The sequence below is a fragment of the Aythya ferina genome (assembly GCF_964211825.1).
Source record: "Aythya ferina genome assembly, chromosome: 4".
In the NCBI taxonomy this organism is placed as follows: Eukaryota; Metazoa; Chordata; class Aves; order Anseriformes; family Anatidae; genus Aythya; species Aythya ferina.
In genome coordinates this window covers 66,207,737-66,231,293 of record NC_140300.1, presented here as the reverse complement: position 1 = coordinate 66,231,293, position 23,557 = coordinate 66,207,737, and the positions used below count along the sequence as shown (strand labels likewise).

At 39.0% G+C, this 23,557-nt stretch overlaps 1 protein-coding gene across 6 annotated transcripts in view; it reads right to left on the bottom strand.

The window, feature by feature from the left end:
* CCSER1 (coiled-coil serine rich protein 1) overlaps positions 1-23,557 on the bottom strand; it is a 695,877-nt gene that overhangs the window by 454,425 nt on the left and 217,895 nt on the right. For all 6 annotated transcript variants that reach the window (XM_084516947.1, XM_084516950.1, XM_084516951.1 and 3 more), the window contains one exon: positions 8,777-8,897. In XM_084516947.1, the coding sequence (XP_084373073.1) occupies positions 8,777-8,897 (121 nt within the window). The remainder of the gene's footprint in view (positions 1-8,776; positions 8,898-23,557) is intronic.

Genomic DNA, 23,557 nt, shown 5'->3' with positions numbered 1-23,557 from the left:
GGAGCTGGGCTTGTTCAGCCTGGAGAAAAGGAGGCTCAGGGGCGACCTTATCGCTCTTTATAGGTACCTCAAGGGAGGCTGTAGCGAGGTGGGGGTTGGTCTGTTCTCCCATGTGCCTGGTGACAGGACGAGGGGGAATGGGCTTAAGTTGCGCCAGGGGAGTTTTAGGTTAGATGTTAGGAAGAACTTCTTTACTGAAAGGGTTGTGAGGCACTGGAACAGGCTGCCCAGGGAAGTGGTGGAGTCACCATCCCTGGAAGTCTTCAAAAGAGGTTTAGATGTAGAGCTTAGGGATATGGTTTAGTGGGGACTGTTAGTGTTAGGTCAGAGGTTGGACTCAATGATCTTGAGGTCTCTTCCAACCTAGAAATTCTGTGATTGTAACCAAACTGCAGGCCTTGGCACTTAGCCATAGTGAACTTCATCCCATTGGCCTCTGCCCATCCACCCAACCTGTCCAGGTCCCTCCGCAGGGCCTTCCTACCCTCTGGCAGATCAACACTTCCCTTCAGCTTGGTGTCTTCTGCAAACTTACTAAGGATGCACTCAATTCCTCATCCAAATCATCAGCAGATATCACCAACACTCTGGGCCCAGCCATCCAGCCAGTTTTAACCAAGCAAAGAGCATACCTGTCCTAGCCATGGGCTGCCAGCTCCTCCAGGAGAACACCGCGGGAGACCGTGTCAAAGGCCTTCCTGAAGTCTAGGCAGACTACGTCAATAGCCTTTCCCTCATCCATCAGGCTGGTCACCCAGTCATTGAAGACAATGAGGTTGGTAAGGCAGGACTTGCCTTTTAAGAGCCCATGCTGACTAGGCCTGATCACCAGGTTGTCCCACACATGCTGTGTGGTTGCATTCAAGACAACCTGTTCCATCACCTTTCCTGGCACCAAGGTCAGACTGACAGGCCTGTAATTCCCTGGGTCCTCCTTAGGACCCTTCTTATAGATGGGCATCCCATTAGCAAGTCTCCAGTCATCTGGGACCTCTCCAGGTGATCATGACCATCAACAGATGATGAAAAGTGGCTCAGCAATCACATCCACCTGCTCCCTCAGCACCCTCAAGTGGATCCCATCTGGCCACATGGATTTGTGACAGTCCAGCTGGAGTAGCAGGTCTTTAAATGTTTCCACCTGAACTTTGTGTGTATGTGGGGGGGGGCGGTATTCTGCTCCCTGTCCTGGACTTCCAGGTCAGGAGGCTGAGTACCCTGACAATAAATGGTCTGGCTAGTAAAGACAGTAAAGAAGGCATTAAGAACTTCAGCCTCATGTCAGTAACACTTTAAAGTACACACTCTAAATACCCTTTAAGCACAGACACAGGTTGCTCAGAGATGCTGATCTCCTTGGAGATCTTTAAAAGCCACTTGAATATGGTCCTGGGCCACTTTTTCTAGGCAGTCCTGCTTGAGCAGGGGGTTGGACAAGTATTTACCTCTGGAGGTCATCTGATCTGAATTAATTTTCAGTTGATCTTTTCTATGAGTAGTTGGTTGCTATGACTGAGAAGGAACATGAAAAGTGCTGATACACCCACTCTGTAACCGGATACAATGTTTCTGCCATATTTGCTTTGCAGTACAATTTTATTTCATTTGCGTAACCATTAGTTATTTTGTAATTGTACAAGATCCTTCTCGTTTTGGCAGTGGCAGGACACATAGAAAACAGTAGAAGCTTCAGAATTTGATATGTTATCACTTTTTATTTGAAGAAAGCCAAAAGAGGTTACCTGTCTGAGCAGCCTAGTGAAAACAAAATGTCATGTAGGAGTTTTAGCTAGCTGGGGTTATGGAATAGCAGACAATAGAAGAAATGTAAATATTCTGCTTTTTCTATTTTTCTGAAATGGGAAACATTTCAGAAATGAGTTATTTTGCTCTACTTATGTACTCATTTTCCCATAATGTGGAAAAAGCAATAGAAGATATAAAGTGAGTCCACAGAACTGTTGTGGCCATGGGTTATGGTTTGTTTTCCCAATGTTTTATTGCAGAGGGATAGAGAATCAGAATAATTAAAAATAAGCTCTTAATCAAACGTAACAGTTTAAAAGTGCCTTTTAAACAAGGAGTTAGTTTGTTGTTTTTTACCCTGATTATGTTTTTATTATTTATGAATCCCTTCCATAGTGAATATAGCCGGTTATATATTTTTAGTATGCTTTTCTCACCAGTATAAAAATTGAAGATTCAAAGATCTAGCAAAAAAATTTCCAAGAAATATTTGCTTTTTTAAAAAAAAAAATAATTATTATTATTATTTCTCTAAGCGTATGTTTATTAAAGGAAACCAATATCCATTACTATGAAAAATGCAGTCCATCTCCTATTTCTCACCTACGACATACAAAAATCTTCTGAAGAATACCTAACATTCAAACCCATGTGCTCACTAGGGTCTTACAGTAAATCAAAGATTCTACCTTACTTCGGCTGTTACCTTCCTAGACACCCTTTACAGGTGGCCTGTCATAAAACTGAGAGACAGGCAGCACTTGTAACTATTTTCCACAGATATAAGAAGGAAACAGCACTGAAATTTCTGGTCTTGTGAGACATTAATGTATTTGAGTGATCCTTACATCTATACGAAGAACTGCACACCCACCAGCAAAAAACTGTAAACCATGTGGGCTGCACAGTCCTGTGAAGAGCACATGCGGCAGGGAGGAAGAGTGATGGCTGAGCTCCTCAGGAGTGCAGGGAGTAGATGCAGTGTGAAAAAGCAGAGGAAGCAGCCCATGCAGGAGATGCGTAGAAACTGGAAACATGAGGAGATCCTCATGCGCACACTCCTGACCCCTGAGGTGATAGGTTCTAGCCTTAGACCTTTGGACACAGCCCTTCCTGTTTTCCCAAGAAGGACCTCCTTCCACCTCATGTGTGTGAATCAGTTCTGAGAATGCATTTGGCCCTTGCAGAAACATCAGCAATTCCTACCAGTTCAGGAATTAATTTTGATGATGCATTTGACTATTGATGGCACGTGCATATTGTACTATAAATTCTTTCCACAATTTTGAAGTACTTGTTCTGAAGAAATTTATATAAATCCAACCTCCCCTACCTCTTACATATCACAAAAATGCTATGCTGGGTAGTATACTCTAGTTCATCTGACGTGTCTTTTGCTGCTTCTCAACTGAGTTGGAACCACAGCTTGAAAACCAATATATTTCCAGAGCAACAAGAGTCACCCATATACTATTTGTATTATGCAAGGAATGATGTTTGCTTTCAGAGTGCATCATCACAGTTATCCAGGGAACTGAAATAGTTCAATCATCTTTTATCTGATTGTCCAAATGAGTCTGAAAAGCATTCATTTTTCACATTATCAAAACATGCCTTCTTGAATGGGGTGTCATACCAGATACAAATCTTGCAGTGGGGTATCACAGCCTGACAGCAGAAGACCGCTCTTCATGTCACCACTTAGGACCGGGGGAAAGCACAGAGGGGAAAGCAACACTGACACTTTGAGGGGAAAAAAATTCTTCACACAGACTTATCTAAACTAGAAACAAACAAACAACAAAAAACAACAAACAAACAAACAAAAACAAAACACAAACCTGCAAGTGAAAGAAATGGACAGTAGAATAGGAACATTTTCTTTCCAACTCCTTTTGAAAGGAATTGGGCAAGGCTACAAGAGTCAGAAAGGATCAGCAGCATCTTCTCAAGAAACAATGACATTTTTGCTACTTGAAGATTGTAGAGGGGAATCAAAAAAAAAAAAACTCCTAAATTTAGTAAGCAAATACAGGATAGACATGGACCAAAACCTTCTGAGATGACAAACTAAGTATCTGTACTAAACAGTGCAGTACGATACAGCACTAAAGCTACAGTCCTCTACCTTACCTATCAGTAAGCACCCAACTAGTCACTGTGACTACCAGGAGCCTACTCCTGGGATTTGAAATTGAACTCATACATAAGAATCTTGCTCAGGTAAGCAAAGTTGCAAAGTACAAATTAAACAGCTTTGGAACAGGTAATGTTAGAAAGCCTCACTACATAGGCCCATTCATACATTTATCAGAAGAAAAATTTGACTTGATTATTAAGAGCTTAAAAAACTACCAAAGGAGCTGTAGCATTTACCAGGCATCTGCAACCTAAGGTAATGTCCCCTAAAGTTCCGGAATTATTTCTGATATGGCAAACAGTTGGCACGTTACTATGGCTGCTTCATAACAATGGGGTCTGTAGCTCCAAAAAAAATTTAACTGAAATAATATCTTCAAAGAAAAATCAAAATCAGAAATGTGGCAAAAGATGTAGTAGAAATGTGCTTTATGCAGCTTTAAATTAGAAAGCTCTGATGGTCAAGTTTTGTCACTGCTATTCTGGACTCCAGTGCCGTCATATGCAAAATATCAACTTTAAAAGTACATTAAATAAAGTACATAATAACCCACTTAACAAAAATGAAAAATTAAACACCTGAAATTTCACTGTACTTTTTTCAAGTGATAGTAGCACATGAATGGTTTTCTCAGTGTTTAGATATAAACAGCCTGCAGCAGCAAAACGGTCTGCTCAGAGAGACATATGCCTAAGCAACTTCTTTTTTCCACACCGTTCCTTGTAGTGTGAGCTTTCAGTTGATAATTTGATCACAGAAGTTGAAGCTTAAGTGGTTTTAAAGCATAAATTTGGTTCTCTAGCCTTCCTTTCTTTCCCATGCTTGTAAGAACTTGAAATGGAAGAGATAATTCCTTTTGTCATTGTTCTGCCTCAGCAGTTGATTTATTTATATTTGAATTCAGATAGGAAGAACTAAAATTAAGACTACATAAACAGAATGAACTGCTCAAATTGTTTCTAGCATCTGTGCACCTTCAAGAGCAACTGACTGATTTGCCACAAAAGCAACATCAAGAGGCCTTGATCACTTGAACTGTTGACAGCATGGGTTTTCTAAGTCTTGTATTTCTACAAAAGAAAATAAAATTAGTGCAATATCCCAGACAAAGTGGAGGTCACAAAGGACACAGTAAGGTACAGCTCACATTCTTTAGTTTTAATCCTGATCCCACACTGACATTCAGACTATACATTTCTTACAAGTCACAGTCTGTTGTGGAGTGGCAGGACAAAAGCTAAAAAGTGGGGCTCTTACTACTGCTAGCAGAACAAAAGTATACTTTGCTGAGTGCAGACAATTTCTTGTCACTTTGACATCACAAAGGATGTCACTTCCAAGCTGCTCAAGATATGATATTTCCTTGGCCAGAGTCTTCTCCACTTATTTTGCATCTGCGTTCTTACAGAGGTGGGGATTTTGCCCCCCACAGTGCACGATCCCCTAGCTGTCATTAAAAATCTGCTTCCTGATTAAATATTTTGCAATTTGAAGAAAAATACAGGGGAAAAAAATGACCTCTAATCCTCTGATCTTGATAATATCTATTCACTGACAAAGAATCATTAAATTTTGCTGCTACCATTTCTGGCACAATACTTTGCTGCTTATAGTAAAATTACATTAAGCAAATACAGTGCATTATTTAAAGCCACAAAACAGCTTTTTTTCTAAGATGAAACATCATTAGTCAAATATTATATGATTCACACTAAAGGCATTTTTCCTTCACCCACGCATCACAGTTTCTTGTGTCCTGAAGGTCTTGCATATAGTTCCACTGGGGTTTACAGTATAATTGTATTTAGTAATTAGTAACTGTTTATTATCAGTAATGTGTACTTTGTGTGTTTTGGATTGCTTTCTTATGTAGTTCTAAACATACTCTGTGCAAGGCCCTAAACTAAGAAATGTTTTCTTTACAGGAATTATTCTTACAGAGTAGACCACTGCTTACCCCCTGTGATACTCAGTTTTGAGACACACAAGTCAAAACAACTGAGGTTCACAAAGGTAAGCATAAAAATCAAAGCATTTATGTTATTTTCAGTAAAGGTAATTTACAAATACCTGTAATTATAGTTCACCTGTGCAGATCAGACCGCACATGGAGTCTGTGCTAAAGTCAAGGGAACTGAAGGTGTGTCAAAGGCTTTTCCTTGCTTGATATTTACAGTGCATAAAAACAGATGGCACTGGGGTATATAGAGACAGGAGCTGGGGTCTCTTTTGCTTCAGTTAAAACTGGGTATGGGGACAAAGATCTCCATGTAGAAAGCACAAGGTGAAAAGAAAAGCAAATGTGAAGCTGATGCTTCACAATGCTTGAGATGTCTTTGAAGCAGCATGCTTTTATCCCCCTGTAATTATTTTGAAATGTTATAGACCGACAGTTTACATAATTCCTGTTCTAACAACATGAAAAAGTTTTCCAGAAAGTTGTTTTGGTTTCATTTCCATTATATTTGTAATAAATGTTGGTTTAAAGATACTAATGCAGTGATGCTGTTCCATGTAAAAAAGTTCAAATATATGTAATCTGTCTAAGCAAAAACTTCTTTCTTTTTGAAAGAATGACAGAGCTACAAGTCATATTTTAAGACATGCAAATTGGAAGAGCAGCAGAGGCCAGTGCATATTTTTGAGACCACTGCATGCATAAGAGAAGTATGATTTCAGTCTAAGTAATTAAATGATATCACTAGTCAGGTTGTAAAGCAAAAATAAATAAATAAATAAACAACAACAACAAATAGAAAACAGGTTAATACACTTACTAATATCAATAAGGCAAAGGGAAAAACTATGTAAGAGATGGCATCATAAAACTTTCAAGTACATGTTAACCACAAACAAGACCTTACTTTGAATTTATAAGGAATTATGACATGCTGAAATTGCTGATAGTGGAGGGAAAAAGGAAATCAAACAACACTAAAGGATCACTTTTTAATGGACAGAAAGCAAAAATGGACTCTGGATTTCAGTGTAGCATTTTGTGGTATATTCCCTTCCCAATCCCTTAGTATTTAGAAAGCCATGACTGAAACATCAAATCAAACCGATGCTACCAGTATTTTGAACAACAATTCACTGTAAAAATACCAAGATGACAGACAATGTGCTGCATTAAATTTTTAAGTAAAGGTAGACTAGGAAGAAATGGTTTTCTGGCCAGATTGGAAAAGAGGCCACTGTCAGATACAGACTAAAGACACAGATCTGTACCAAGACTAGACTGACATGGGGAAAACAGACTTTACACTTCCTATTATCAGAACTAATAACAGATGAGATAGTACATATTTATTTTAATCTGGCTCAAAGTATTTGTACCTACGTTTCAGGTATAATATATATTTTTTATTATTTTGTTTTATTTTATTTTTTGTGGTGGTGTGATGGGTACTCAGCTGGGCAGCCAGTCTCTACCACACCTGCTCTCTTACTCCCCCTCCTCAAAAGAAGGTTTGTGGGGGAGGAGGGAGAAGAAAGCATGCTGCAAAGAAAAAACAAAACAAAACAAAACAAAACAAAACAAACAAACAAACAAAAAAAAAGTAAAGGCCACGCAGAAGCAGAGAAAGAGAAAAATACATATATTCTCTACTTCTCATCAACAAGCAATGTTCTGCCACATCCTGAGAAGCAGGGCCTCGATATGCACAGCAATTGTTTGGAAGGACAGGTGCCTTCATAATGAGAGCTCTCCCTCCTCTCCCCTTTTCCCACCCTTTATTGCTGAGTGTGACATCATATGGTATGGAACATCCCTTTGGTCTGGTTAGGTCAGCTGCCCTGGTGATGTTCCCTCTCCACTTCTCACCCACTCCCAGCCTGCTGGCTCTTGGCAGGGGGCTGGGGAGTGGGGGAGGCGTTTGGAGGGTGCTGAGCCAGCTGTGCTCGCTGCTCATCGAAAGACAAAACACTGGTATGATAGCAATGCTGTTCTAGCTACAAGTGCAGAGTACAGCACTGTAAGGGCTGCTGCAGGGAAAGTTAACTCCATCCCAGCCAGACCCAGTACAGGCAGGGGTAAGTGTGTGTTTCATTTTCTTACAGTAATAGGTGTGCAAGATAGTTCTTCATAGAAATAAACCGACAGATAGACAATTTCAAAGCTAAACTTGCTTATACCCAGAGAAGCTGAGAACAAAGCATGAATTGTAAGGATCAATAATGACCTCATATTATCCATTTTCATACTTTTAATTACCTTCTACAATTTAAAAATGCATGGACCCCAACTTCATGTTGTGATTACTGTTTTCATGTTGTGATTTCTGTTATGTTTTCATTCTCCAAGAACTCAGTTGTTAAGGAACAACCATCCTGTCTGATATTGCAAGACAAGTGTTACTACACATGCACTGGCTATGATTCTCATCTAAGGCAAGATATCAAATTACACTCTATTTAAGTTAATAGATTTTCTTTGGAAGACTACCATCCCACTTTTGAAGATGCCATCATATGTTATAACACAGCAATAAAAATAGTCACTGAAAAATACTGAAATATCTCAAATGAGCAGAGCATTTCAAAATGTTCTTTCTAAAAAGCAACTGCTGACTAAAAACATTGTGCAAGAATGAAAGAACTATTTAAATAAAAGGAATCGCTCTATTAAGCCTGTTAAAAAGTCAATTTCTCAGAGTATAAATGCCCATTCTCTCTGTATACCTCATTACCAAAAGCCTTGGAAAAAAAAAAAAAAAAAGGCTAATGAGCAAAAGAAACAGCTTAGCCTCAGGCCAAGTTCTGCTTTTGGAAATGCAGATGTAACCCCTTGTGAAACAGAAAGAAGGTGTATATGCATATCCCTGAGAATGAATCTGGCCTGATGTTTACACTGTATTTGTAAAAAATCATGTTATTTGAATAACTCACTGTTTAGACACATCAGGCATTATTGTCCGTTCTTTTTTGCTTGTATCCACTGTCGTCTCTACAGGGGTAAGTACTACAGCAGCACATGAGACTATTGACTGGTATGAGTCTTCCCGGCAAACTGCAAAGATAAAAATTTCAGTGTTAATCTCAGTGTATATTTTAAATGTTTAAATAAATATATATATATTATAATCAAGTCATATCGTGATAAAGAAAAATGCAAATGATTCTCCAAACTTCGATGCTGTCATTTGAAAACTTCATTGTTTCCTAACTGTTTGCTTGGCACTTTTATTTGCCATGGGTTGATATGTCCATCACCATTCTAAGTTTCACCTAGCACAAGATGTCACTCTGCTCTATCTCATTGGCTGTCTGAGTCCTTAAAAGGAACAATATGTCCTAGCATCATATCTTGCACTTCTTTTTTTCTTCACAAATCAAAAACCAGAGTGGAGATTAAGGAGGATTTTCAAATAAACCTCCCATCTTTAAAAAATTTAGACTTTGTAATAAACTATTTTTGAGAAACTGGTGATTTTTTGTACTCAACCATTACATCCGACACTTTAATCCAAAAACGCCAAATCCAAATGGTCTAGGAGTAATATATGATATTTTGATTCATGTGTTTTTCCATTAATACAAATTATTTATGCATTATTGTGCTTGTTGATATGACTCATGATATTTAGAGCTAGAAGAATGATTATGTATTTCAGCTGAACATCTGGCTCAATTAACACTGATGAATGAATACTAGAAGTACCTGACCTCCAAACGGATAGCTGTATTTAAGTTATACATATTCTAAAATCTCAATTGCAAGTGTCACGAGTAATTTAGCACTTTGGCAGCCACCACTCATTGCTACTTGTTTTGAAGGTATAGAGTTTCAGCACAGCCAAGGTATACTTTTATGAGCCCAAACCACACACACATATATTTATGGTACTGTTATATGTCATATGTAAGTTAGAGGAAACATGGTAATTCATCTTTTAAGAAGAAAGTCACATGATATTTTATATGTTTAACATAGGAATTATTTTATAGGGTGTACATGCGCACATACACGGCCAATAACATACATGGTCACAAATTCTCAAGAATTCAAAGCTAGAAAGAACCTATTTTACAACTACAAACATTTGTGCAAGGTTGTGATAGCTGGGGATATTGAATGGTGACATCAATGGACAACTTGTTTCTGATGACATGCTAACCTTCTGTCCTCCACAATCATATGCTTCCTCAGACAACATACCTTTTGCAAAACTTATACTTACAAGAGAAGTAAAACTGGAGTAAAACTTCATTCATGTTGCCTTGACTGGATGCCAATCCAGAACAACTAATTATGGCATTTTACCCTGAGTTTTACTCAAATTACATTCAGCATGAACTCAATGTGCATGCCCAAAACATACCCTGGAGCAGTACCTGGTACTTTAAGGCAGGTAGGGAGTAGATTTTTAAGAACAGGGCAGACCATGCTTGGATATTTGCACAAAGGTCCGAAATGTCCCAAGGGCTTCTAGTTTTCAGAGCAATTCTGAGCCATTTAGCAAACAGCACAAACATCCTGAGTATGGTCTGATTCCAGGAAGAAAATATTTTTGTGGGGTGCATGTAATCACATTTAATACATTTTATGCTCTCCAGGACTGTTTATGCGTATATGTTTAATTATTAATGTGCAAGTTGTCCATGGATAGACGCATTAGATGACCAGGATTGAAACATTACCTTCTTTGTTTTGGAACCAGTGTTACTCACAACACAGTTGTTATCACAAACATCCATCTCCTAAACACGGTCATACCCACAGACAACTTGCTATATTGCCTACATATACACAAGTGGGATATACATTAGTTTCCTACATACAAAATGAAGGAGGGAAATAATGTAAAATACGCTGAACTAGAGAGACAAAGTAAGAAGAAAACCATTTTTTTTTCTCATTTTTTATCCTACTATGTTGATACCATCTACCAAGTGATTTTTATCATACTGTTGCCTCACTCCAGTTGCAGGGAATGTTGAGGAGAGAAAAATAAAGAGGCAACAGATCAATTACCTGGCTCTGAGCCTGTGGTGGTTTTACTCAGGTGGGCAGCCAAGTTCCACCATGGCCGCTCTCTCACTCCCTGTCCTCAAAGAGGAATGGGGAGAAAATACAGTGCAAACGGGTTGAGATAAGGATAGGGAGATCATTAAACAATTATCGTGACAGGCAAAACAGACTCAGAGTAGAGAGAGAGACAGATTTATTGTCTATTACTAACAAGCTAGAGAAACAAGGGAAAGAAACCAAAAACACCTTCCCCCATCCACCCTCTTCTACCTCCTCCCCCCCCCGAGTGGTGCAGGGGAACAGGGAAATGTGGGTTGTGGTCAGTCTATAGCACTTCGTCTCCACCACTTCTTCATGGTCACTCTCTGCCCCTGCATCATGGGGTCCCTCCCACTGGATGCCGTCCTTCCCGATCTGAGTCTGTGGGGGCTTCCCACAAGCAGCAGCTCTTCCAGAACTGCTCCAGATATGGGTCCGTACCACGAGGTCCATCCCTCAGGAGCAAACTGCTCCAACCTGGGTCCCCCACGGGCAGCAGCTCCTGCCAGGTCACCTGCTCCTGCGTGGTCTCCACTCCACAGGTACAGGTCCAGCCCGGAATCTGTTCCGGCAGGAGTCTTCCACAGGCCACAGCCTCCATCAGTGCAGGTCCACCTGCTCCACCGTGGTCTCCTCCATGGGCTGCAGTGCGGAACCCTGCTCCGCCATGGTACTCCATGGGCTGCAGGGGGACATCCTGCTTCACCATGGTCCTCACCACAGGCCGCAGGGGACTTCTGCTCCGGTTCCTGGAGCACCTCTCCCCCTCCTTCTTCACTGACCTTGGCTCCTGCAAGGCTGTTTCTCACTCTTCTCACTCTCCCAGCTGCTGCGTGGCAGCATTTTTTTCCCTTTCTTAAAACTGCTCTCACAGAGGTGCAAACAACATCGCTTATTGGCTCGGCTCTGGTCAGCAGTGGGGCCCTCACCTGACATGGGGCAACTTCTAGATTCTTCTCACAGAAGTCACCCCTATGCTCCCCTGCTACCAAAACCCTGCCACATAAACCCACGACAGAGCCTCATGTCACTGGCAGAATTATTATTTTTTTTTAAATCATGGGTCATTTTATACGACACTAGGCCTGCTGGCAACAGACAGGCTTTACTTGTCTCAAAAGGGGAAAAGGACCTTTGATCAGGAGGCAGCAGGGCCTTTAAAGGCCTTTAAACTAGAAAAATACATAAAGCGTCTTTAAGACCTAAAAGGTCTTTAAACTAGATTTGAAGGGGGAAAGGGATAAAATCAGGCTTGCTAGAGATAAGCCTGAGGGCAGTAAGCCAGTGGTTGTGGAATGCTGGGCTAGCAAAGTCCCTTGGCCTGACACCTCAGTAGAGATAGGGGATGGAGAGCCAGGCAACAGCAAAGGCACAAAGGATATTGAGGGGCTAGAAATCATGTAAGTGCCTGAGGAAGGTCACAAAGGAATTAGGGCTTCTCCTCCAAAAAAGGTGACAGGATTGCTAGGCCAACTGAAGTGCATCTACACCAATGCATGCAGCATAGGAAAGAAACAAGAGGAGCTGGAAGCCACTGCACAGCAGGAGGGCTAAGACATAGTTGCCATCACAGAAACATGGTGGGATGACTCACATGACTGGAGTGCTGCAATGGATGTCTACAAACTCTTCAGAAGGGACAGGCTAGGAAGGAGAAGTGGTGGGGTAGTTCTGTATGTTAAGGAGTGTTTCGATTGTCTAGAGCTTAATACTGGTGACAACGTGTTTGAGTGTTTATAGAAAAGAATCAGGGGGAAGGCCAATGAGGCAGATGTCACAGTGAGACTTATTCACCAACCAACCGGGATGAAGAAGAAGATGAAATATTCTATATCCAAGCTGGTGAAGGGTCTGGAGAGCTCCTCTTATGAGGAGAAGTTGAGGGAACTGAGATTATTTAGCCAAGAGAAAAGGAGACTCAGGGGAGACCTTATCGTTACATTCTCTACAACTGCATCAAAGGGTTGTGAGGCATTAGAACAGGCTGTCCAGGGAAGTAATTGACTCACCATCCCTGGAGGTATTCAAAAAACGTGTAGATGTGGTCTTAGGGACATGGTTTAGTGGTAGATGTGGCAGTACTAGGTTAACATTTGGACTTGATGATCTTAGAGGTCTTTTCCAAAATAAATGATTCTGTGATTCTGTACAACCAGCAGGCAATGTATTGGCAAGGTGCAATATGGTAGACACCAAGTAATGTATGAATTAGTATCTTCTACTTACAATCAATTACTAAATATGTTCAAGGACATTTATATCTATTCAACTCTTGATTTAGAGTTGAGGAAATGTAAAAACATAGCTTTATGAAAGGGTGGTATTGAAATTCAGGACCTGCATTTTAACCTGCTGATAAAAAGGGGGAGTAAAGGATGAAGCAAATGTAATTGTTTTTCTTTAGAAGAAAAATTGTGATATCACTTAACTATCTAGTCATTAATTTAGAACTTGCAAAAGTTACGAAAGCATCACAGAGTAGGATCATCCACTGTCCATCAAAGCAGTTAACAAAGAAAAATAAAACAGAAAACCCCAAGTAACAAAGATGACACCACTAGTCTCCTATCCTTTATAAAAATTTCATGAATGAATAACATTCTGAAATTTCTTTTGTTTAGTAATTAATGCTACATAGGGATTGTATAATCCCCTGATTTACAGCTGAAGAAAAACCCAGGTCATCTGGTGATCCATGTTCATGGAATTAATTATCCTCCCATTCTAAACAGAGATATACTTTGGTATGGCTTTTGAAAACCACTGTGATTCCTCTCTTTTATCTCAAGACTCTGTGCACACAGTTATAAGTCATTATGGGAATAGTATAATTAACTAAAATGTCATGAAATAGTGACAGTATTTAATTTTTATCTACTGGAGTGCATTCTCTTATTATCTGTTCATAATGTTCATTAAAATAATGACAATGTGCTTGAATGCAGACTAACTCATTTTTGACACTGATAGGGATGGGCACACTTTTACTTAAGGAAACCATTTCCATGTGTCACTTCAAACTTCTCTTAAGTGTAGCTTCTTTCCTACCAGTTTATTTTCCTATGTACCAATGGGCTACATTATCCCCCAAAAAGACAATTAGTGATTTCTACATATTCTCTCTTCATTAATCTGAATCTCTTAGAGTCCCCAAATACTACAAGCCTCAGAATATCAACCCAATGCACTAAAGGATTACCCTTTCTAATCGCAAATACTCTCAAATGTCCAACGGTTATTTCAACAACCAGACAGAGCTTTAGAAATTTACCCATGCCACATAAATTGTCAAGAAAAACAGAGAAAAGTATTTTTTTTTAAATTATCAGAGTCTATATTTTGCTGCCCCAGTCTACTACATTATTCCTGAAGTGAGTGTGAAAGTTAATTCTTCCTCTAGCACTACAGCTAATGGACAAAAAAGGAAAATGGGTACTTTTAATGTGGGAATGGTGCATGTATGTAGCTGGTTCCTGCATCTTTTAATTTGTATTTTCTAATCATTACTTTTTCATCATTTTCAATAGTATTGATGATGCTTAAATTTGACTGTTTTTTTTTTTGTTTTGTTTTTTTTTTTTTTTTTTTTTTTTTTTTTTAACTGAGGATTTTTCCAGGTAATTTTACTTGTATTCTTGGGTATTGAGTAGGAAGTTTCCATAACTCCTGCTTATAGTCATTCATCTTGTTCTCCAATTTTCCCTAACTCTTTGCTGTATAAAACCAAGCAGTTTTCTTCAGCCTATGAATAAAAACTATGCCCCTTGCCTATAGTATGTAGTAAGTGAAGTGAGACATGCTTAATCAAATCACAAATATTAAAATGATAATACAAGTGCCTCTGCGTTTATAAGACATTCCCAAAGCAGATTATGTTCTATGTGCATGTTCTGTGTACTCTATAGGATGTCTGTCAGCGTTCAGCACTTTACTTTTCAGCTGCTACAAAAGATACTGAAGTGGTAATAAAAATGGCCTTCTGAGGCTGAGCTGCTGCTACATTTGTATATGTCACCCTAAAACCAAAGCCCAGCTTCCTTGTTCACAGTGGGCAATAGTTTGCTCCACAGATGACATAAACAAAATAAAAAATATATACAATGTGCATACATCTGCCAATAAGAGACTGGAAAATTTAAGTTATCATTTTTTTTGTAATTAACAGTGGCTTCATTGGAGAAAAGTTGGTGATGCATTCATTACCTCTAGCTTGACCAGATTATTATGAAACCTCAATTTTACTTTACTCAATTTTCAGGGGAGGAAAAATAACTACTGTTTTGTTTCCAAACTATTTCTACAATGAAGTAGCAACCTCAGATTCACAGAAGCAAAAAATGGTTGAGGTTGAGGTTGGAAGGGATCTCTGGAAGTCATCTGGCCTTCTCTAGGCTGAACAATCCCATTTCTTTCATAGGAGAAATATTCCAATCCCTTCATCATCTTAGTAGACATTTAGTAGGCTCTGTTTAGTATTTCCATGTCTCTCTTGTGCTGAGGAGCCCAGAACTGGTCCCAGCACTCCAGGTGTGGCCTAACCAGTGCTAAGTAGAGGCGAATGATCAGCTTCCTTGACCTGCTGGCAACACTGCTTCTGATAAAATCCAGAATACCATTGGCATTCTTTACCACAAGGGCACATTCCTAGGTCATATTGGTGTCCACGAGGATCTCCAGGGCCTTCTCTGCAAAGAGACCTTCCAGCTGACTGGCCCCTAGCATGCACTGGTGCCTTTTTTTTTTTTTCTCCATAACTCCCAGGGTTGATTCTCCCCAGGTGCATGATTTGTCACTTCCCCTTGTTGAACTTCATAAGATTCCTCTCAGCCCATTGTTTCTCCAGCCTGTCCAGGTCCCTCTGGATGACAGCAAGACCCTCTGGCTTATCACCACTCTCTCCCAGTTGCGTGCCATCAGCACATTTGCTGAAGGTACACATTGCCCCAATCACCCAGCACATTAATGAAGACATTAAAAAGAACTGGACCCAGTTTTGACCCCCTTGGTACCCTGCTAGCTACTGGCCTCCAATGAGACTTTCTGACATTGATCACCACCCTCTGGGACTGGCCAGTTCTCAGTCCACCTCACTGTCTGCTCATCCAGCCCATACATCAACAGCTTCCCTCTAAGAGAGAGCATTAAAAACCTTACCGAAGTCAAGGTACACAATTTTCACTACTCCAATAAAGAAAAAATCTCCACATATGTGCTGCATTTTTACAATGGCACGTAATTTTTAATTATATATTTTAGACAGAGGTTCATTATCACATTTTTTGCTGCATACCTCTGAAACTGGAAAAAATGGTACAAGAAATCAGCATGAAGACAATCAAATAACTTCATACTATCTGGAGCAATTCCTTTAACTTTAATAAACTAATATTAAGTCAGAATATGTTATATGGGGAACATCTGCTGAAAAAAATAGGTAATTCACATGCAAGTGAGATGGTATTTTCTAGTACCACTGCATCTCCTTTATTCACAATTCAACTATTAAAAGAGCCAGACAATAATTATAGTGAAATAATACAACTGGGGAACATCTTTACTATGTAGTATCTTTAACTAACATATTTCCCTTAAAGAAATAAAAGGTACATGCTGACTGTAAATCTTATAAGACAACTCTACAGAAAAAAAAGAAAAAAAAATGGTTTAGCTTCATATAATACTGTTCTAAGAAATCAGTACTGCTTTCAAAAGTTACATAAGTCCTCCCTGGATTCTTCAATTTATACTTCAACACACTCTGTTTTCTTCCTTTGCCAAATTTTAAAGTCCCTCTTCTATTAATCACTAGGAGTGTTTGCTTGGACTGATCCTAGCTGGTTTAAGCAGTCCCAGAACATCATTTACTATCAAAATATTTTATTAGTATTAATTTTTTTTCATCTGGAGAAGAAAAACAAACTTTTTTTCCTTGATTATTTCTTTTGAGAACAATGAGAATGACTATTTTTAAGCAGTTTTCTTCTACTTTTCTTCTACTTTTGACCAACCAGTGAAGAAAAAAAATTAATTCCCCCAAAGTAGCCTTCAACAGCTACTAAATATAATATATATCTCTTGAGAACAAAAAGATATTAAGGTCTAGGGGTTTCATTTCCAGCAACTATTCAAACACTAATTAATTGTCCTTATTTATTTATTTATTTATTTTTCTCCTAAAGAGAGTAGAGAGAAAATCTGGCTATTAATACTGACTATGAAAAATAAGTCTCCCTTCTCCCTTGACACAAGATATAAGAGAATGTTTGATGAAATTAACAGTAAGTACTACCTGTTTAGAGAAGACAGAAGGGAATCATTTATATGCAGCATGCAATGAAGCGTAAGGCATTCATGATGCAGGACTTAAAAAAAAAATCTCTCAAGTATTTCTGGATTTAAGAGCTAGACACTTATTCTGACAATTCAAGTATTTACAAATGCAACTATAAAGTTTAGAATAATCATCCGAAATCATTCAATAAACAGATCAGGTCTGGAAACAAGTGCTATTTTATAGAAAGAAAACATCTGCTTTGGTAAAACACCAAGCAACCTGCCAGGAGCAGGTACATACAAGGCGGTACATACATTCCCCCTGAAACGTAAATTACAGATTCCAGTGTAAGAGACAGGGGACTGAAACATAGAGGAGCAACATCTGTATCCAAAGTATCTAATTGCACATTCCTTTTAAGCACCAAAAGCCAGAAAATATGTTCTAATTACTGTAGAGCACCAACTCCCAGTGCAGGCATTTGCATTTTAGCATACTGTTTCTTTAGCTTAGCTTTGCCATGATGAGGCTCAGGAAATGAGCTGAGGTGCTCTGATCAAAGGGTAAGGAAGAACTGCAAGACCCCACCTATGTGTAGGTTCTTCAGATAAAGCAAATATGGGAGGACAAAGAATCATGATATACTCCTTCCAGGTTTTGCTAAAAAATGAACAAAAGTAAATAAACAAGCCAACAACCAAACAAAAAGGGAATAGAGTGGCTACTATAAATTTCCTCAGCATCTTAGTCCACTTTGGAGGATGAATGAAGAGCTGAGGGAAGAGCATTTAAAAGAGGAGCATTTAAAACCTGAAACTCAAGCTAATTTCCCATGAAAACTGCTGACTCTATAAATAGTTTATAAGAGAAGGTCTTTAAATGCAGTCTATTAGTTGTGGTGAATCCAGTAACAATATGGTTAGCCACTTTACTATCACCCTTCTCACCGCACAGATGTGTCCACTCATATTCTCAATCTGTTCAGTGGGCTCAAAGAAAGAACCATTATTCAGGCCTATTTCTTTGCCAACTCCAAACATCACTGGCATTAAACATTTCAACAAAACCATGCATATGATTTCATTTTCACACCGCCCATACGTTTCTTACCCTCAGAAACACAACAAAATATTTTATTTCTTTAGTTTTTAACCTTTAAGCATTTAACCTTTAAGGTTCTCAGTCTACTTAAAGCAACACAAAAGGTCAAGGTACTTTGTGTGAAAGCCATTTTTGCCCCCAAACCCCATATATATATATACAAGAAATTAAAACAAACAAACAAAAAAACAAAAAAACCATAATAATAATAAAAAAGCTTAATTTTGCTGCTTGTTGATTCTGGATTTGACGATGGCATTTGGGAAAAGAAACTAAATGGATCTCTATTTTGTTATTAGTTCTACACTTATTCTAGTGCCTCTTGTCCCTTAGAAACAGCCACATTTCAAAATATTGGCCAGATGAATACTTTAGAGAATGAGACTATATGTTCACAGTCCCCAACGGGCTTACTGTAATAATTCCGCAATAAAACCACAGGCCCAATTCTTAAACACAGTGCAGTCACAATAAGAAATTTTGTAATAGAGACAATTACAGGGCCATTACAGGCAAATGAATTACATTCTACCAGGTTCGTATGTGTCCTTGCTCTTTTGTGGTATTCACAAAGGCTGCATACACCTATCTGCTTTGTGCTATCTATACTGGCACCCAGTTGTGAAGGTTACATAGCACAGCATTAATCAGAAGCCAGGGAATTCTTCTAAGACACTACAGCAGTGCTCTAGTGATTATCTGCATCCTTGCATTTGTAGCCCAAGTTTGTTTATTGTTACAAGCCACTGTAATAATAGGGTAATAGCCATATATGATATTTGTGCCTTCTGACTCATTCTCTGTGCATAAGAAATTAAACTATAAGAAGCAGCTAATATTGCTTCAGTTGATGCTAATGTTTAGAATGCTTCTTTTACTGTCAATATTTTGTGGAAGGCCATGTCCATGGTCACCTACGGACCTTGCTGAAATAGTAAGTGACTGATATGATAATCACCTATGTAACGGTGACACTGATGGCCAACTTCCCATATATTCCCTGTTAAGCACATTGCATTGACAGAATGATTGTAGTCTGGTCTCTCTTTTAAGAAGTAAAGTGCAGCACCTTCACTCCTATTTCAGTCTTCTCAAGCATCCTCCTTGAGCTTACAATGACTTGCAGACTTGCTTAACCAGAGGGGTTCTGTCTGTATTTACTAAATCCTTCTCGATGTTATGAATTTGTTCCATTACTTCTGCACTTGCACAATTTTTACCAACCACAACATCATGTACAATTCCAAAGCTGAACTATAGGTTACATTAAGGAATTTCTAAAGTCCATTTTAAACTTGCCACCAACTACCTACCTTTGACTTCCTCAGTGTTAGTATTGGAGAAGACAATGCATAGTTGCTCCCTTCACTTTCCACTCATGATTTCAAACACTTCTTTTGGATGCTTTGCTAGTCTTCTCTTTTACAGGCTGCAGAATCCGAGTCTGCTCCCATATAAAATCTGTTCTGTATGCCTGACCGCCTTGTTACCCTCTCTGCAAACAACAATCTTTTGTGGTAAACCCTGCCATGATGGATCACTGTAGCAGCACCGGGAGAAACTATAATAGTATTCACAGGAAATAAAGTATGCTAGTTTTTCAACTGTGGCTACTCCATACCTAAAACATTTAAAGTAGACCTATTTATGCTTGAGGCTGCTTCTAAAATATTTCTTTATTCATAGTGAATTACTTAAAGCTAATATTGTTCCACACATCCTACACAGGAATTGAAAAAAAAAAATCTTCAGAGTATAAAATAAAAGCATATTCTATTTTCAGTAGGTTGTTATTACTTCTCAGTATCAAAAAGCAGTGTTTTAGTGCAACATTAGGAGGTTTAAAACAGCAACCAAATTTCATTAGCTTTTGGCTAATCAGTCAGAATGATGTCACACGCTTATATTTTTAGCACTGCAGTATGTGACTTTTTGTGACATGGACATGAAGAAAAAGCATGTGTATAAGTGAGTAAAAGGTTGCAATGAAACACTAATGATCTGAGCCCAAATAATAATGTCTAATTCTGACAAATTGCAGGAAGTTGCGTAATTGGAAGGTATGAATATCCATTTAAAAAAAAGGAGAGGCTTAGTCATTCAGTCTAGGAGGTACGGTAATAATCAAGATGTGGTCCAAATAAGTGCAATGGTTTATTTATGGAGAGACTTTGAACATAACTGGTTAAATACTTTTTCTATAGAGAACAGTAAAACCTTTGTAAAATATATATGTATAGGTAGACATATGTGCATTTAAATACAATGCCTTTAAGAGGCTATTATGCTAAACTTAGATAAAATATAGGAATGCAAGTTAGTGGGAACTTGAATAAATGAGAACACCACAATAACTAAAAACTGTAATTTCCTAAAAGCTATCTTACTGAGTCATTCTAAATGAATAATTTGTATATATGTATATATATATATATGGTATATATATGGTAATAGTTGGCAATGAATCACATTTCCTGATAATAATATCAAAGATTAAAGATATGAACCCAGGATCCAACATGCTGGAGTTACCAAACATAATGAATATGTGCCTGCCCAATGTGCTGCTCTAAGTGACTACGGACAGGTTTATGGGGCAAAAGATATTCACCCAGACTTCCTCTGATGGTAGAACATTCATGGTGCTTGGCCTATAAACAAGTCTGAACAAAAATATACATTTACATGGCATCAGAAAGAGCAAAGTATTAGCTCTGAGATCTGTTTTTAGAGCTAAGCAAAGACTATGAAGGGATGAAAATAATTTAAAGTCTCACAGAATCACAGAATCACAGAATTTCTAGGTTGGAAGAGACCTCAAGATCATCGAGTCCAACCTCTGACCTAACACTAACAGTCCCCACTAAACCATATCCCTAAGCTAAGCTCCTATCCTGCCAAGAGGACAGGACTCACACATACTGCCTGATAACCTCTAAAATGAAAAACATCCATCTATTTCAAAATACTAACTCAAAGAATTCAAACAACACAACCTGGGATCCAACATGATCTTCCAGCCCCACCAGCAGGTCTGATGAGGACTGCTGGCTATGAGTGATCAGTGAGCAGGACTGGTAACTGCAGCACAAGGTCTAAAATGATCATTTCACTAGAAACTTTCATGTATTAGGCCCTCGGGAAGTACAGGATGCAATGGATTTAGGCCAGGATCCCACCTACTATTGGGTTTCTGCAGCTTAAAATGCCAGCTGAGCTCATTCATGCCTGTGAGAGCACATTCAGCCTGTGGCAAACATAGGACAAAGCATCACCACATAGAATCACAGAATCACAGAATTTGCTAGGTTGGAAGAGACCTCAAGGTCATCGAGTCCAACCTCCAACCTAACACTAACAGCCCTCCACTAAACCATATCCCTAAGCTCTACATCTAAACGTCTTTTGAAGACTTCCAAGGATGGTGACTCCACCACTTCCCTGGGCAGCCTGTTCCAGTGCCTCACAACCCTTTCAGTGAAGAAGTTCTTCCTAACATCTAGCCTAAAACTCCCCTGGCTCAACTTAAACCCATTCCCCCTCGTCCTGTCACCAGGAACGTGGGAGAACAGGCCAACCCCCACCTCGCTACAGCCTCCCTTGAGGTACCTAAAAAGAGCGATAAGGTCGCCCCTGAGCCTCCTCTTCTCCAGACATCTGACATCTCAGTCAAGAGGCTTAAGTTAATGGTCTTTACCTTGCAGCTATCAATGGTAAATTCATCTGGCTCATCAGCTGAAACAACAGATGAAGCTGCAGGAACCCTATGAATAAATTGAACCTGCAGATGCTATATGACGCAGAGTGCCCTCAGCCTCCTTGGTCCTTTATGGTAAACATTGTGACTGCAAAGGAGAAAGCTGCCTGCAAGAGTCAACCAGTGGCTAACACCAGGAAATAAGACAGAAAAACACCACAGTTGTGGATGACACAAGAAAAATGGATAGCCAAAGCATCTGCTTTTCCAGAAGGAATGGAAAAAAGATACTATAAAAAGTGCCAATTTTATATGGAAGCATAAAGCCACCCTCTGGTAATTGTCACAAGATACTAGAAACTGGGAAACCCTTGCCTCTTTTTTTTTTTTTTTCCAAAGAACACAGAGAAAACCCTAACAGTGTTTTTACCAGCCATAAGTACCAGCTGCTTCCATTTTCAGATTAAAAAAAAAAAAAAAAAAAAAGATGGTTTCACTTCAGTTTTGTGATCACTTCTGGGTTTGAGCTTTTATGTAAGCTGTGTGGCTGTGTGATGCCTTCAAGAAAAGAAGAAGAGAAGCAGGAACAGCTGGTATCTTGAAAGGAGGAATATGAAAAGACCTGCAGGGCTTTTCTGTAGGCACAATAAAAGCCCCTGAAGGAACGTCTACTCTAACAACAATATCCTTGACTGTCACTTACCACAAGTAAAACTGTCAAAGCTCCACAGTAAGCATTTTTAGGAGCATAGTCTCTTGGCTTCACCTATCATTCTTGTTCTTGCTGAAATAAAGACTGACAAGGCAAGCAAGATTAATTTACTGTTGTTTGTATGGAAGGGCTGTTGTCACAAGAAATTAAACAATTAATACACAAATAAACTTCTACAAGCCCAATTTCCCAAGTTATTAAATAAAGCCACAATGTCAGTTCTACTTTCAGTTTCAAAAAACAAAAGCTCACCAGGAAAATGATGTGAGATACTTTTGTTTCACAAGAGTACAAGGCTGTTTGGCTTTCTGTTATAACCGTATCAGTACCTGCTAGCAGAAATGTAGGTATAACTGCCACTAGAGCTGTACATCTTCCAAGTCGCAAAATGACAGCCCTTGACAACCTCTGTGACAAGCAACCCAGTGAGCAGCCCCCATAGCAGCACATTTGTCATAGCTACACCAAACTTACTCATTCTTTCACAGGAGCCACCCCTATGCTATGTATCGGAAATTTACATCAGACATCGACACAAGTGGAGGATCCATAATGAAAATGCCCTTGCTTTTCTCACGGTATATATCTTCCACATTTCTTATAAAGTGCAAAGAAAATATTTCACACCTTTCCCCTCTCGAAGGTGGATTTTTTTGTTTTGTTTTGTTTTTGTTTTTTATTCTTGAGGGTGTAAATTTACTAGATTTCACAGCCAAATGAAACTATTACGGTCATCTGATCTGGCATGTGGCACAAGCACATGCTTTGGTTCTTCCAAAAGTGTGGTGTTATAGACCTGATGTTAAACTTTGAACAGAAGAGCTCAGTGCTGTGCCAGGTTTGCAAGTGATTTGCTGAGTTCTTCCAATTAACAG